Here is a 16,606-nt window from a genome sequence, read left to right as displayed (position 1 = left end):
GAGAACCTCAACCTAAGTTTCACACCTTATACAAAAATTAACTCAAAATGGATCACAGAGTTAAATGTAAACCTACAAAACTTTTAGGAAAAGCACAGGAGAAAATTTTCAGGATGTAGAGCTAAGAGTTCTTGATCTGACTCCAAAAGCATGATCCATAAAAGGAAACACTGCTAAGTTGGACTTCATTAAAATTAAGAAGTTATGTTCTATTTAAAAGCAAAAACGGGTGCCTGGGTGGCTCAGTCGTTAAGCGTCTGCCTTCGGCTCAGGTCATGATCCCAGGGTCCTGGGCTCGAGCCCCGCATCGGGCTCCCTGCTCCGCAGGAAGCCTGCTTCTCCCTCTCCCACTCCCCCTGCTTGTGTTCCCTCTCTCTGTCTAATAAAATCTTAAAAAAAAAAAAACCAAACTAAACATGATGAAGGAAAATTGGAAGGCAGGGATGAGCCCCCCCCCCCCACCAAAAGGAAACCACCCTTAAAAAGGAGCCCTCCACCTTTTCCTATATGATAGGTGACAAAAACCTGATTGGATGACAGGCACAGGGAAGGTTAATCAGATTAAAACCGCCTGTCAACAAAGCCCACAAAATCCCCCTAGACTTAGAAACTCCAGTGGCAACCCTCTTAGGTCCCCTTCCTCCTTGGGAGTTTTGTGCTATTACTTTGCTATCTCTCAATAAACCTTGCTTTGCTGCCCATCACTGTCTGGTCTACCTCTTCATTCTTTGAAGCTGTGATGAGGGAACAGAAGGCAAGCTGAGGAAAAAGCTGAAGCTGGCACCCTACACCCCGCCCCCCCCCTTGGGATATATGTGACATTCCTCAGGCACTCCTGGCTGCCCTAAAGGAAAAACAAATGGTTAACTGATAGAGATCACAGTCCTGCGGGAAAGGAGTCTCCCTCAGTTTACAAATGTCCTAGTGATTTACAAGAAAGCAGCTTTCTTATCAATAGCCTAACTTCCAGAGACTTGTAACTCCGTTTCCTGAAGCCCTAACATCACCCTCCCCTCCATAAAATTAAGGGAGGCTGAGGTAGAAGGAAATGTAAATAAAATTCAATTTCTTTTGAACCTGAAGCCCATTGACAAGGACATGTGATAGGAGGAATGTAACATTCCTCCAGGAAACATAACCAGGCCTCCAGTATCCTGAGTCTTTAGCATATGACAGTCCTTCTGGACACCCCCTTTGTCCTCACCTCCCCAACTCCTGAGTATATAATCAGCCACTCCTCAAGACCACAGGGCAGCAGCTCTTTCTGCCCACAGGTCCTGTCTCCATGCTTTAATAAACCACCATTTTGCACCAAAGACGCCTCAAGAATTCTTTCTTGGTCATCAGCTCCGTACTCCACCCCACTGAACCTCACCTATATTCCAAAACTGCATCAGCAGCGTGACCAAGAACCACAAGGCACCAACAGAGAAAAAATCCTGCAACAATATGACCCTGCAATTGCACTCCTGGGCATTTATCCCAAAGAAATGGAGATTTATGTTCACATAAAAACCTGTATACAAATGTTTAGAGCAGCTTTATTCATGATAACCCCAAAGTGTAAACAACCCAAATATCCTTCAATATGTGAATGGTTTTAAAATGTGGTTTCATTTTATTCACACCTTCTTTGCATACTTCTATTGCAATAAAAAGGAACACTATTGATGCAACCTGAATGAATCTTCAGAGAATTATGCTGAGTAAAAATAGAATCCCAAAAGGTTATGTACTGTATGTTTCCACTTATATAACATTTTTAAAAAATGTTTTATTTATTTATTCATGAGAGTCAGAGAGAGAGAGAGAGAGGCAGAGGCAGAGGGAGAAGCAGGCTCCCCGCCCAGCAGGGAGCCCGATGCGGGACTCGATCCCAGGACCCTGGGATGATGACCTGAGCCGAAGGCAGACACTCAACCATCTGAGCCACCCAGGTGCCATTTTTTTTTTTTTAAGATTTTACTTTTTATCTGACACAGAGACAGAGATGGAAAGAGAGCATAAGCAGGGGAAGCGGCAGGCAGCCAGAGGGAGAATGAGAAGTAGGCTTCCCGCTGAGCAAGCAGCCCGATGCGATGCGGGTCTCGATCCCAGGACCCTGGGATCAAGACCTGAGCGGAAGGCAGCCGCTTAACCGACTGAGCCGCCCAGGCGCCTATATATAACATTCTTGAAAGGACTAAGTTATATAAAGGAGTACAGGTTAGTTGTTGCCAGAGGTTAAGGAAGGGAAGTGGGTGTGGCTATAAAGGGATCCTGGAAGCAATGATAGGGAAATGCTGTTTCTTGACTATATCAATGTCAGTGTCTCAGTTGTAATATTGTACTACACTTTTGCAAGATATTTCCATTGGGAGAAACTGGGTGAAAAGTACACAAGATCTCCCTGTATTATTTCTTACAACTGCACATGAATCTACAATTATCTCAAAATAGTTTAATTTTAAATACCTGATCTTGTGGCATGGCCTTTCCTTCCTCTCCAGCTTAAAACCCTCCAGTGATTTCCCATTGTTTTTAAGATAGGAGATCCTGGAATGCTATGATCTGTCCTCCCAGGCTCCCTCCAGGCTTTCTGGGCTCCATCAGACATGGAGAACAAAGGCAAAAGGAAAGGTAGATCAAATTAATTTCCTTACAATTTGCAGCCCATTGACAAATACCTGAGACAGGAGAGTAGGACATTCCTCCAGGAACTCCCAATTATCTTAAAGTTAATGCTTTGCTAGAGGCAAAAAGCAACCTTAGCTTGACCATAGCCGGACCTCCAGGATCCTGTAAGTCTTCTTTAACATATGAAAATCCTTTTGGAAATTTCCTTTGTTTCTACCCCCACCCCAATTTAAAAGTATATAACCAATCCCAGTGCAGCTCTTTCTGCCCATGGGTTCTGTCCCCGTGCTTTAATGAAACCACCTTTTATGTAACCCAGAACCTCTCAAGAATTCTTTCTTGACTGTTAGCTTCAGGACCCCAGCAACACATCATTTCCATACTGGTACTCTTTCAGTTCCCAGACTAGACCTACTATCTACTAGAGTTTTTGCAAATGCTGTTCCTATCTGAACTGTGCTTCTCTCTCTTCTATTTATCTCCTACTTACCAGAAGGCTGAAATTCTTAGGACAGTCTCTCCTAATTTGACTAAGTCTTAATCTCCTATAAGCTATTCTTGCCCAGTGTTTTCCTCTTTGGTAGTACTTCCATTCGCCGCTGCATTTCTGCATTTGTTTGCACGATTACTTGATTAATGTGTTTCTTTACTAGAGAGGTAGTTTCACGAGGGAAACTGTATCTGTTAGTTACAATGTTTGCAATACATCTGGCTCCGCACCTAGAATGCTCAATAAGAGCAGTATTTAGAAATTGAAGAACTGAATAAACGCCCACAAATGCCGGGGGCTCTCGGACCCGCGCGTCGTATTGGCGTCGCGCGTGTACTACGTCACTTCCTCCCCGGAAGACACTCTTTCTAGGGGAACCACTCAAATTCTGTCACTGCTCAGACTCCCTCCGTCGTGGATATGGCTCTGCCGCCCTTCTTCGCCCCGGGTCGCGCAGGCCCGCCGCCTCCGCAGCCGCCGCCTCCCGCTCCCTTCGGCTGTCCGCCACCGCCGCTGCCCTCCCCGGCTTTCCCGCCGCCTCTTCCCCAACGGCCCGGCCCCTTTCCGGGGGCCTCCGCCCCCTTCCTCCAGCCCCCGCTGGCTCTGCAGCCCCGGGCCTCCGGGGAAGCCTCTCGAGGCGGCGGCGGTAGCGGCGGTGGCGTCTTCTACCCGGTGCCGCCACCACCGCTGCCCCCGCCGCCGCCCCAGTGCCGGCCCTTCCCGGGGACCGACGGTGGGGAGCGGCCGCGACCGCCGCCGCCCGGCCCGGGGCCGCCCTGGAGCCCGCACTGGCCTGAGGCACCGCCGCCGTCCGACGTACTCGGGGACGCGGCCCTGCAGCGCCTGCGCGACCGGCAGTGGCTAGAGGCGGTGTTCGGAACCCCGCGGCGGACCGGCTGCCCGGTGCCTCCGCGCGCGCCCGCCGGGCCCAGCCTGGGCGAAGTGCGCGCGCGGTTGCGCGGGGCTCTGCGCCTGGTGCGGCGGCTGCGCGACCTGGGCCAGGCCCTGCGCGAGGCCGAGGCCGATGGCGCGGCCTGGGTACTGCTGCATGCCCAGGCCGCGCCGCTGCGCGCCCAACTGGCCGAGAGACTACAGCTGCTAACCCAGGCCGCCTATGTGGGTGAGGCGCGGCGGAGGTTGGAGAGGGTCCGGCGCCGCCGCCTGCGGCTTCGCGAGAGGGCCCGGGAACGCGAAGCCGAGCGGGAGGCTGAGGCCGCGCGAGCAGCGGAGCGCGAGCAGGAGATTGACCTTTGGAGGGTCAAATGCGTGCAGGAGGTGGAGGAGAAGAAGCGGGTAAGAGCAGCAACAGATGCGCAGGGGCTGGAGGTAGTGATGTTTGGAACCTGAATGGCCGTGAGGCTTTGCGCTGTCGTTTCCCATGTTTAAGCCTCCTTTTCCTCATTCGTAAAATAAAAAGGTAGCCAGGCTTTCCGACCTCGTCTTCATGTTGATTGCGTGTAAATGACGCATAGTACAGAACACAAATGCTCAAGGTGTACTGCGGGTCCTGTAAATACAAAGTATAGGATTACACAGTGACGTTGCAGGGATTACAGACGCCCTGTTTCCTGCTACAATGTTTTGTCCACTTACTAACATTCAAGGCGAACAAAAATCTGGGTCCTTGTTTCTTGTATTGGTTCGCTGATTTTAATACAAAATATAGAGCACTTGGTGCCTTACCCTAACTGGCTGATGGGGCAGTAGTGATGACTTTCCCAGGATTACTTTGTTTAGGAATTTTAAACCACATATCCCCAGGTTTAACAGTGGTGTTTTTGAGCACTTGCTGCATACTAGACACTATGCTAAAGCCTTTGCATATGCCAGATCTTTTTTTTTAAGATTTTATTTATTTATTTGAGAGAGAGAGAGCACATGAGAGGGGGGAGGGTCAGAGGGAGAAGCAGACTCCCTGCCGAGCAGGGAGCCCGGTGCGGGACTCGATCCAGGGACTCCAGGATCATGACTTGAGCCGAAGGCAGTCGCTTAACCAACTGAGCCACCCAGGCGCCCAACATATGCCAGATCTTTAATCCCTGTAACAACACTGAGAGGTAAACCATATTCTCGCCATTTTACAGATTAGGAAATTGAGGCGTAGAGAAGCTAACTTGCCAACAATCACAAACTGGTTTGTAGCAGTTTTACTCCTGATCTGAGCCCAGGTTGGCTGATTCCAAAGTCTTTTGATCTTACCTAGGGGCCAGGGTGAAAATGGAAATTGATCAGATAGTTGAAGGCATTCTCATTATTTCTGAGTGCCTCTAGGTGCTTGCCGCCCTCCCTTCACTCTGTACAACCAGCTAGGGTTTCCTCCCTCCTCTTCCTCCTTGTGTCTGTTACTGCCCTAGAATCTGATATAACTCCCCGCTGAAATGCGATGGCAAGATTTGTCTTCACACTTCCAGGAATATCTGTGCTTTAAAGGAGAATACTTGGAGGCAGCACCATGATCTAAGGGAGTTAGCATCAGTTCCACAGACATTTAATAAGGACCCATTATGTGCCAGACCCAATGCTGGTGATAGGGATGAATAGGATATAGTGCTTGTCCTTGAGGGGCTTAGAGCCTCATGGGGACCATGTCTGTACAGCATAGTATGTGTTAGGATTTCAACTGTAGGTGCTATCGAACCCATAGAAGGAATATCCAGTCTGTTGGGGGATGGTGTAAGGGAAGGCTTTGTGGATGATATTGTGACATCTGAACTGAGTCTTAAAGGAGATGTCAAAGCAAAGTGAAAGCAACAGGTGCAGAGAGGGTAATAGAAGCAGAAGAGGGAAACAGCATGGTGTGGTTGTAATGGTGGAATTATAGGCATTTATTTGATAGATGGGAAGAGAGCTTTAGGCAAAAGGATCTTTCTTACCATCCACATGAGGAACCGGAGTCATTTTGTCTACATGTGAACCAACTTAAGAAGAGTAGGATAGGGTCTTCAGTGTTTGAAAGGCTGTCATGTCAAAAGATCCTAGGCACTTAAGAACACTGGAGTACAAGCCACACGTGTTGTGTGTCACTGACAGAACTGTAGAGTCCTGGCCCTTCCAACCCATTCCTTATCTTCCCTCCTAGTCTGAATCTTTAGGTCCGGGAGTCTACATTTTTAATAAGAGAGCCCCAACTTAAAGTTGATGCAGATGTTCCTTGGACTACACTTGAAGAAATTCCAAGGAAGAAACAAAGATCAGCACCCACATGGAAACTGCAGAGAAGATAATCCCTTGGCTGGACCAGTGTAGGAGAGGAGTTTCGTCCAGCCTAGGAAATTGAGATGGAGATCAAGTAGAAACTCTTAACCCTGCAACTGTCTGTTCTTCTGAAATCTACCTTCTAGGCAGCTGTTCTCTGCTGTAAGGCTGTTCCTAATACTAGGGTCTTTCTCATGGACTCTCTTTTCCAGGAGCAGGAACTTAAAGCTGCTGCTGATGGTGTCTTATCTGAAGTGAGGAAAAAGCAAGCAGACACCAAAAGAATGGTGGACATTCTTCGGGCCTTGGAGAAATTGAGGAAGCTCAGGAAAGAGGCAGCAGCAAGGAAAGGTAACCATGGCTTTGCATTTCTACTTGTATTTATTCCTCTGTTGCCCTGCTCCTTCCCTTTCTTTACCCTAGCTCCCCCAAAATTTTTGAAGGAAAAATGTTTGATAATTTTTTTTTCACCGAATAGAGTAATAAAGCTTGTCAGCAGTACCACAGAACTTTTGAAGCAGAAGCCTCAGACTTTGTTTACCCCTTTGTTGACAAGGTTGAAAAGAGAGGCAGGTGTGGGAACCCACTATGCTGCCTTTCCTTTGATTCATCATTCCCACCCTAGGCATTCCTGGCCACGCTTCTCTGAGTGAGGTTCCCAGGGCTGGCCACCTTTGCCCATGTACCAAGGCAAAAGCTATTCTACCTTTACTAGGTATTTCAGAAGGTGTTGAAAATTTGGCATGCCCCTTCAGATAGGTTTCCAACCTGAAACATTGATATTTATAAGAGGTGTGAATGGTTGGACAGGACAGGGAGTGCCTTGCAGACTGCTTGGATGTCCTCAGCTTACATGCTTTTGGATCAGAAAACCTTAGTCGTCTCCTCTTGCCTCTAGAGGAAGCATTGGTTTTCTAGAAGATCCCTAGTTGTGCTTTCAACATTTGCCTGTCTTTTTTTTTTTTTAAGATTTTATTTATTTATTTGACAGAGAGAGAAAGAGCACAAGCAGGGGGAGCAGTAGGCCAAGGGAGAGGGTGAAGCAGGCTCCCCAAGGAGGAGGGAGCCCAGTGCGGGGCTCAATCCCAGCACCCTGGGATCATGACCTGAGCCGAAGGCAGCCGCTTAACCAACTGAGCCACCCAGGCACCCCAACATTTGGCTGTCTTAATCTTTACTTTTGCCAGTCTATTCATGTGGAGGGCCCTCAGTTCCATCTTTTTCATTTTAAGTTCTCACTATCCTTCAAAACTAAATACAGATTCAACATTCTCCATCCTTCCCTGATCGGGGCTGAGGTGACTTCCTCCTCACTTGGACCTGGTTTGGACCAGGTGCTGCCTTATTTATTAGTAGGCTATAGGCCATTGATATTCACCAGGGATATTTGAGAACACACAAATTAGCAAGTATCATGATAGCAAATGACTTCCCCTCTGTGGTTTAAAATATAAATGAAACCTGTGAGTCAGACCCTTAATAAAGTTTCACTGGGATGTGACCATTGTGTATTCAGCCAAGCTCATTCACTAGCTAAGTGATTAGCTTCTGCATGCCAGCCTTCAGAGTGGCTAATTCAAATTCAGGCCTCGGAAGCAGATGACCCCATAGCACATGAGTCAAAGGGGAGTTTGCATCTACGGTGTCTACCGTTATCTCTTCCTTAGGGAATGAAAACCTGAGGGCTATTATTTAATATTCTTCTACTTCATGGCCTCTGTGAGGTGAGTGGTCAGTAAACTTTTGCCAAGTAGATTTCCTAGCATAATTTCTCACTATTAGTCTTTCTCACTTTGGTCCAGAAGAAGGAGGAAATTTTGGAGGAATTGTGATATATAAAAATCAGCAGCTTCTGTGGAGTTAATGGACTTGAATGTAAAATGATTTGGTAACTAGCTGCTAGTTGGCATTATATACTTAAAACTTTTCCCTCCAAGTAAGGGCTGAGAGAATGAAGCTGGATATGTAAGCAAGGCCACATTGCAAAGTGTCTTAGGGGCCAGACTAGACTTCTCACCTATGCTTAAAGCTGAGGGGAACCATTGAAAGATTTTAAGCAGAAAGTGAAATGACAGCAGTGATCAGTGCTGGTGGAGCAGAGAAAGGTTTGGAGCATCTAGGAGGGAGGGAGAAAAGGAGAGACTGAGAAGGCTGTTCAGTAGTCTGGGCATGGATAATATGGGAGTGTGAACTAAGGGTCAGATGATGAGTTGGAGAAGAGTAAATGGATTTAAGAAATAGGAATAAAGGAGAGAGGGAGTGTATAAGTAAATAACTTGGGAAACTCAGCAATGGGAGGAGGAACAGATTTGGGTTTGGTGAGTTCAATTTGGGACATGGGTAAGTTTGAGGTGCCTGTGGTACATCCTGGTTAAGAGGTCATCAGCATGTAGCCACAAGTAGGCATGACCTTAAGGAGGTTGTATAGTACAAGGTGAGGGCCAAAAAGACAGAATCCTAGGGAATGTCAAAATCCAGATGGATAAAGGGGTGGCCACAAGAGAGGTCAGAGAAGTAAAAGGAGAAGGTAGGTCCCCCTCCCTCCTTCTGAAAAGTGGCAAATGCTCAGAGAGATTGTGTTATCTTGGGCAGGTTACCCAAACGTCTCTGCCTTGGTTTCCTCATCTGTAAGAAGGGAATAATGATAGTACCTAAAGATTGAGGAACTTCCATGGCAGTTAGTACCCAATAGATCATCAGTGAACTATGCTGGGTGCATTTCAGCAGAATGGTATGGGTAGAGTCTAGGTAGACTAGACTAGATTAAAGAGAGAATAGGAGATAAGAAAAGCAAACAGTGAGTTCAACTTACTAACATTTGCCTGGGAAGAAAGGAGAGAGCAAGATCTGTATCTGACAGTGTAAAGGGCGGGGTGGTAATCTTAGGGTCGTGGGGAAAATTTGAAGATGTTTAATTGCCGAGCAAAGGAGTGAGTAGAGGGAGAGGGTCAGAGAGAAGCAGGAGGGATAGTTGATGGCTCAAGGTCCTGCAGGAGGTAGGGAGACTCCTGATCCCAGGTGGAGGGATTAACTTAAGTGTAGAAGGATCCACCTTTTTTTTTTTTTTAAGATTTTATTTCTCCATTTATTTGATGGAGAGAGAGAGAGTACAAGCAGGGGGAGGAGAGGGAGAAGCAGGTTTCCCGCTGAGCAGGAGCCTGACATGGGGCTCGATCCCAGGACCCCAGGATCATGACCTGAGCCGAAGACAGACACTTAACTGACCGAGCTGCCCAGGCGCCCCTAGAATGATCTATCTTCCACTGGAATGAAAATGAAGGAGACAAGGATGGGTAGTCATGCGAAAGAGTGAAATTGGGGGCTGAAAGTTAAGAGATTTCCTGCCCTACTAGCCTGTTTTCTCTGAGATAGGTTAGACGGTTTGCTTCAGAGACAGTAGAGAAGGAAGGCTTTAGGAGAGCAGTAAAGGTTTGAGATAACTGCTGTGAAGAATGAGTACGAGCCAACTAGAGACCCATGGGAGTATGGTTGTAGGGAGGTGCGGTGGGCGCAGCTGATGTCATTGTGTACTAGCGCTAGATCATAATCAGATGACTTCTCCCAGGAGTGCTCTGCAACTGGCAGGTGAGCACAGGGCTGTTAGGGTTTTGCTTTAAGAGTGACCATAAGTTGTGAGGATGAGTAGAAGGGGGGTGGATTTGGATACATTCACTTGGAGGTTTTAGTGAAGCCGACAGTCTCCAGGGAGGAGATAAGCCGAAATCAAGAGTCGGTTAAGCATCTGCCTTCGGCTCAGGTCATGATCCCGGGGTCCTGGGATCGAGCCCCTCATTGGGCTCCCGGCTCCCTGCTCGGTGCGGAGTCTGCTTCTCCCTCTCCCTCTGACCGCCCCCCCTCCACTCCTTCTGGGAGGGTAGAAGGTCCTAGTCAGAAAAAAATCATGCTTAAGACTTTAGAGGTAGCAGATTTTTTCTCACCATGCCAAGGTTCAAAGACCGGACAAGGCCCTAAGGTGTGGGGGGCTGAAGGGAAAAGAAGGCATTGGTATGTAGGAGCTGCAGGAGCTGGAGGAGTGAGTGGGAGAGGCAGAGGGAACCTAAACCATGTCAGTACTTGGGGTCAAGAGAAAGACTGGGTGAGGATTGCCATTTCTGAGGGAATGTATCGTGGAGATCAGAAGTGATCAGTGAAAGGTTGATGGAGGCGTGGGTTCGTGGTGCAGGCCCAGCAGCGTGAGATGGGGGCAGGCCACCATTCCTCTTGCGGTCTTGGGGGGGGCACTTTGGGGCTGATGGAGTGTCTGTATTTTGGCTGTACTGGCAGATTTTAGTACTATCTGGCCCTTTACAGAAAAAGTTTGCCAATTCCTGGTCTAGGTAAAAAAATTAAACAATCATGAAATTATTACGAAACAGGGTAGTGACAGCTTGAGTTTCTCACTGCATAAGAATTTTGTGTGTATTTGGAAAATAGTTGGCAACTTAGTAGAAGATGGATTTGAGTTGTAGAGTTTCTATAGTTGGGACTGAGTGATTGGAAACCTGTTCAAGCAAAGCAGTCATGAGAAAATGACCTGGAGAAATGTTAGCCTTGGAGGTGAAGATAGGAGAGCGAATTCCACAACCACTTAGTGGCGATGGTTGAAGGAGAAAAGAATCAGACCTCCAAAGGCCTCGATCAGCTCTTTTAGGAAGCAGTTTAGTACCACATTTAGGCGATCCTGGAAGTACTCATAAACATTTCTTCTCTTGAGGATTTATCTTACAGAAATAATCTGTAAAAGGAAAAAAGTAACATGCCCAATAACAGTATATGATAATAGGACATTTGGAACAGCCTAAGTGTCCAGGAGTAGGGAGCTTGTTAAGTAAATTATGGTACATTGATTTGATGAAAGAGGAATAGAGCCGTTCAATAATTATAAAGACTGGAGAAGAATATAGAGAATTGAAATGGAGATGTAGAAATTCCACATATTATGTTGAACTATGTGACGTTGCTAATGTATGGATGAAAAAAATGACTGCAGGCTCAACAGGGGGAAATAAAAATGGTTGATTATGTTCATGGTGTTCGAATTTTTTTCTTCCTTGTATCTGGTATTGTTAAGATGCTTCCATAATAAGTACATTTGCTTTTAAAATCTTTGAGAACTAACAGGATGGCCAACACCCACATCACTACAGGATGAATCACCAGCAGCTTCAGCAGCTTTTCTATCGCAGGGCCGTGTGGTAGTGAGTGCACAGCTGCGCCCCATTCAAGTGTTCCTTAAATTTTAAAACATTTTCCTTATGAAATTTTTTTAAAGATTTTGTTTGTTTGTTTGTTTGTTTGTTTGTTTACTTGGGAGAGAGCACAAGCCAGGGGAGGAGAAGAAGGAAAGGGAGAAGCACACTCAGTGTGGAGACTGACTCAGGGCTTGATCTCCTGACCCTGAGATTATGACCTGAGCCGAAATCAAGAGTCAGTTAAGCATCTGCCTTTGGCTCAGGTCATGATCCCGGGGTCCTGGGATCGAGCCCCTCATTGGGCTCCCTGCTCCGTGCAGAGTCTGCTTCTCCCTCTCCCTCTGACCGCCCCCCCCACTCCTTCTCTCTCTTTCTCTCTCTCAAATGAATAAATAAAAAATCTTTTAAAAAAACTCACTCATGCACAAAAATAGAACACCTAAATAAAATAGGCATAGTCAACTATGATGCCATTATCACGCATAACAAAATTAGTAATAATCGTCTGATATCACCTACTAACTAGTCTATAATCAAATTTTCCAATTGTGGCACTAGCTATGTTGCCTATCCTATTAGCTGACCTCACATTTAAATCAGGGTGACTAACCATCCCAGGTTTCCCAGGATGCTGTGCTTTCAATACTAAAACTGGGCAAAATGAAATATTTGGTCACTCTACACTAAGCAGCAGACTGTGAGGTCAGTGTGGTTGGTTATGTGTATTTCTTCCTCATTATCCAAGTGTGTTCTCCCAGAACTTCAGACTCTGTTAGCAGGAGAATTGTTTATTAGTTGAGCCTGGGAGCCTGTGCTATGGGAATATCAGAGTGAAGAAGTATAAGATATTTCTCTCTAGTGAGCTCACAGCCCAAAGGATCAAAGCCATTAGAAATAAACTCAGGTTAAGTGGTATGATCCAGAGAGAGGAGTTAGGGAAAGTCAGGGTGGGGTCAGATTAATTGGAGACTCAAGATCAAATTGAGCCTTGAAGATGGGTTAGAATTTGCAAATTCATAATGTAAGTAGGACTGAGACTCTTATTATTAGGACACAGATTTGGGGATAAAAAGTTTTATCTAAAATGCCATTTGGATCTCTTCCTAGGGGTCTGTCCTCCAGCCTCAGCAGATGAGACTTTTGAGCATCATCTTCAGCGACTAAGAAAACTCATTAAAAAACGCTCTGAATTATATGAAGCTGAAGAGAGAGCCCTCAGAGTCATGTTGGAAGGAGAACAAGAGGAAGAGAGGAAAAGAGAATTAGAAAAGAAACAGAGGAAAGAAAAAGAGAAATTTTTACTTCAGAAGCGTGAAATTGAGTCCAAGTTATTTGGGGATCCAGGTAAGTTCCTCTGTAACCAGGGGAGAAAAGGAAAATACTAGATTGGCAGCTCTTTTTCCTCATGAATGATCTCAACCTAAGCTAAGCAGCAAATGGCACCTTCAAGATTTGAAATTCTAAACTGTGTACTGTGTACTGTGAAATGGATAAAGATGAAATATTTGATCACATTGTCATATTGTCATAGTCCTAAGCTCAGTCAGCTTGCATTGAGAAATACACTCTAGATATGAAGTGTGATGATGTGGTAACGTGCTTTTCTTTTTCAGATGAGTTCCCTCTCGCTCACCTCTTGCAACCCTTCCGACAGTATTACCTCCAAGCCGAGCACTCCCTGCCAGCACTCATCCAGATAAGGTCAGAGGGGCACTCTCTCCATGTTGCCTTCCCCTTGGGTAGCAAGAAGCACTTGAGGTGCTTGTGTTGTTGAGGTCTATTGCTATCTCTCTCTTTTTTTAATTTCTTACTGGTTTATGTAAAGTTTCTAGGTTCTAAGGATGCCACACATGCCTTTAGTCCTCAGTCCTTGAGAAGTAGATGTCTCTGTTTTAACAGGTGAAGAAACTGAAACTCAGGTTGTGATTTGCCCAACAAGTATTGTCTCATGCTGTAGCTGTTGTATTGACTTAAAGCATTGGCTTCCTTTTCCTAATTCTCTTCTGCTGCTAAACAGACCAAGGGAAGGAAACCCTCCCTGCCTACTTGCCTATGGAGGCTGTTTAAGCCCCATACCAGCTTGTGAGTTCCTACAGGTCAAAGCCAGGAGAGCTAGGAACAAGGAATCTCATCTTAATCGGCCGTCACTAATGAGCTGGGCCAAGTTTTCAGCTGTCTGGGTCTCACTTTCCTCACCTACAAAATGCAAATGATGGACTAGAATGTGGCCTTCAAACTTCAGCAGTAGCGTTCTTCCCAAAGACAGTCTTCTGAAAAATCCATTTGTAAATAGTTGGAATGAGTGGGTTCCGTAGGCACTTCAAATCTGTTACTGACTGGAATCACTTTGTTGTTTCCTAGATTCCCCAGAACATCTGCTTGGGGCCTAGCGGTCTTGAAAGCCTGGTTTGAAAATCACTGTGACTAAGTGATCTCTCAGGTTCCTTCTATAGCTCTAATGATGCTTTTTAGCATACCAAGTTTGTGTTCTGGGAAAAGTATATTTCTGGCTAACATACAAGTTTTAGCTTTGTCTCTTTGTATATAAGTACAGTAGATTCTCATTATTCACAGTAGCTATGTTCTGTAAAGCTGCATGTACTGAATTAGAGAATACTGGGCTGCTACCCCTCAAAGAAATACAGGGTTAGGTTCCTGTGAGCCTGAAGCCACAACGTTTTCATCAACCGATCAATATATAACATCGTTTTACGTGGATTTCTTTTTAAAAACACCTTATTTAATATATATTGTCGATTTATTAGCTTTGAACTCCTAGCTAACAGCACTGTCACTCATGCTTCAACATAGCTTCTCTAGCAAGCATGTGTTCTCCGTAAGACACACGCCAGCCTTCTCATGCTAGCTAGCACTGCGGCATACCTGGGGGCCGTCTCATAAAGCAGAGGCACCAGTAAAAGCACAAATATGTGGAAAATGTGGTGCTAAATAGACTGTAGAAAGGACACTTCTTTACAGTGTGAGGCTGAAAACAAGAAGACAGTGTCACCTTATTCAACCTCAGGTGGGAATGTGCCTGTCAGGGACTCAGATTTTTCATTGTTCCGTGCATGTTGGCAAGTGACCACGAAAGCACCACGAGTAATGATTGTGGGGTTACAGACGAATTTTCATGAATAGGCAACTTTGCAAACGTGGAACCTGCAAATAATGAGGATCAACTGTATATTATTTGGTTATCCATAAGATTGTAAGTTCTTTGCAGTTTTTTGCCCTTCATATGTACATTTAAGAAATACAGTCTTTTTGCATAATGCCTAGAAGTCAAGTTCTTTAGTGGACTAGTACGTCAGTCATTTGAAAGCTAAGTCCTGAAATAGAATATTTAGTTGCTGAACATGTTGCTTGGAATAAAACAGAAATAAACAGTTGTTCTACAATGTTCTTATTAAGGCATGATTGGGATCAGTACCTGGTGCCATCTGATCATCCCAAAGGCAACTCCGTTCCCCAAGGATGGGTCCTTCCCCCGCTCCCCAGCAACGACATCTGGGCAACGGCCATTAAGCTGCATTAGTAAAGATGCTCCAGGAGTGTGGTCCGGCCAAGGCTCTTTCCAGCTCTAAATACTAGTGATGCCACCATCTTCTTGTACTGTAGACTAAACCACAACCTCTAAACTCCGTGTGGCATTGCCCTACCCAGAAGTTACGTTTTCCTTGCGTGCTCTGTCCTGGCCAGAGATGCCTCTTGAATCAGGAGATTAATATGGTTCTTCAGGAAAGGACCTAGGTGAACTGGGGTTATTACCGCAGGCAGTGGCCTTCGTTCACCAAATTTGCCTCTGTTTTGAAGGGGCTTGGTACAGGGTGACATGCTAATTTACTCTTAACTGCCTTGTGTGGTGATGGGTAAGTACACTCCAGACACTCAACGCAACTGTGCACTGGGTAGACTTAGCAGCCCTTCCCCCAGTACTGAGTGTGAAGGCAGGCTTGATGCAAAACCTCCTTACCCTCCCTACCCAGAGAACTCTCTGACTTCTAGGAGGAAAGGTCAGAAATGCCTTATCTTTGGTTCTGTGACTCCCACTTTTGGTGCAACTTGAGAGGCTCCAGGCAAGGCTGCCAGAAAAGCTCAGTGGCCTAGTCTGGTAGTCCTGCGGAGAACATTGGATTGTGGTTTAATGGATAATGGCTGCATTTTCCCATGTGAGAAGGATCCTAACAAAAACACCTGTTTTTTAAGGATCCTGGAGGTCTTAGATGTTCAGAATCCCCAATGATAGACATTTATTTCCCTATGGGAGTGGGACCGTAACCTCACTCAGTCACGTTGTAGGGGCCGGTATAGCTGTGGAATTTTTTTAGAAACTCAAGCTTCCAAAAACACCTATGTAGTTAAAGCTGGGAGGAAAGCAGATAAAAATAAAATCAAATTTATTTTTTTATATTCATTAATAAATGCTGTTGTGCCTGGAAGTGATTGATCATATAACATGTCAGGGGTTTGTTTTGTTTTGCTCTTTGTCGTCTATTGTGTTACTTATATTTCCAAAAAGCTGAATAAATACCATTTTTATTTTTTAGCTTGAGCCTTTGCCCCCAAATTTGTTCCTTACCAAATCACTGCACACACTTTCACACTGATGAAACACATTTACTCCAAAATGCAAATTTGTGAAATAGACATTTGCTATAGGGAGGTGAGCCTCAAGCACCAAACTTTGTGGAATCTAACTCTGGGTAAGCAGGAAAGGACACCAACTTTGGAAATGATTTCATGTGGTTGGAAGCTCTGGGGTGTAGCATGCTAACACCTTTGTTCTTTTTCTGTTGAATCTGCACTGTTAAATTTATATATTCTGCATTTCAGAGTTAACGGATAGGATATGGGGGCCAGCACTCCAAAGTGTATGCCTAAGCTCATAAACCTTAAAATCTAATGTGATTAGCCTCACATAACCCCATAAGCCTGTGTGTCCTTTTGTTATTAATCTCCACCATTTGCTCTCTGATGAGCTGCAGAAAGAGTAGAAATAAAAGATGAATTGTATGATGTGTTCAGTATCCAGGCAGCCTTGTCACTAAGACATCTGCATTGATTGGGAGCAAGAGTGTGAAGCAGAGATTGAGGAAAACGCAGAACCCAA

General features: G+C 45.5%; 1 protein-coding gene across 2 annotated transcripts; it reads left to right on the top strand.

The window, feature by feature from the left end:
• Nucleotides 1–3,469: 3,469 nt before the first annotated feature.
• PDCD7 (programmed cell death 7) lies at nt 3,470–16,113 on the top strand. Of its 2 annotated transcripts, none has more exons than XM_021693913.1 (5): nt 3,470–4,399; nt 6,514–6,652; nt 12,601–12,837; nt 13,107–13,194; nt 14,908–16,113. In XM_021693913.1, the coding sequence occupies exons 1-5, from the start codon at nt 3,527–3,529 to the stop codon at nt 15,029–15,031; spliced, it is 1,461 nt and encodes a 486-aa protein (XP_021549588.1). In that variant the 5' UTR covers nt 3,470–3,526; the 3' UTR covers nt 15,032–16,113. The 2 variants fall into 2 exon arrangements, with proteins under 2 accessions (XP_021549588.1, XP_021549589.1); XM_021693914.1 differs by lacking the exon at nt 14,908–16,113 and adding an exon at nt 13,855–14,176.
• The last annotated feature ends 493 nt before the right edge of the window (nt 16,114–16,606 follow it).

Source organism: Neomonachus schauinslandi, chromosome 9, assembly GCF_002201575.2.
Source record: "Neomonachus schauinslandi chromosome 9, ASM220157v2, whole genome shotgun sequence".
NCBI classification, from domain to species: domain Eukaryota; kingdom Metazoa; phylum Chordata; class Mammalia; order Carnivora; family Phocidae; genus Neomonachus; species Neomonachus schauinslandi.
This window is presented reverse-complemented; position numbering and strand designations above follow the sequence as displayed.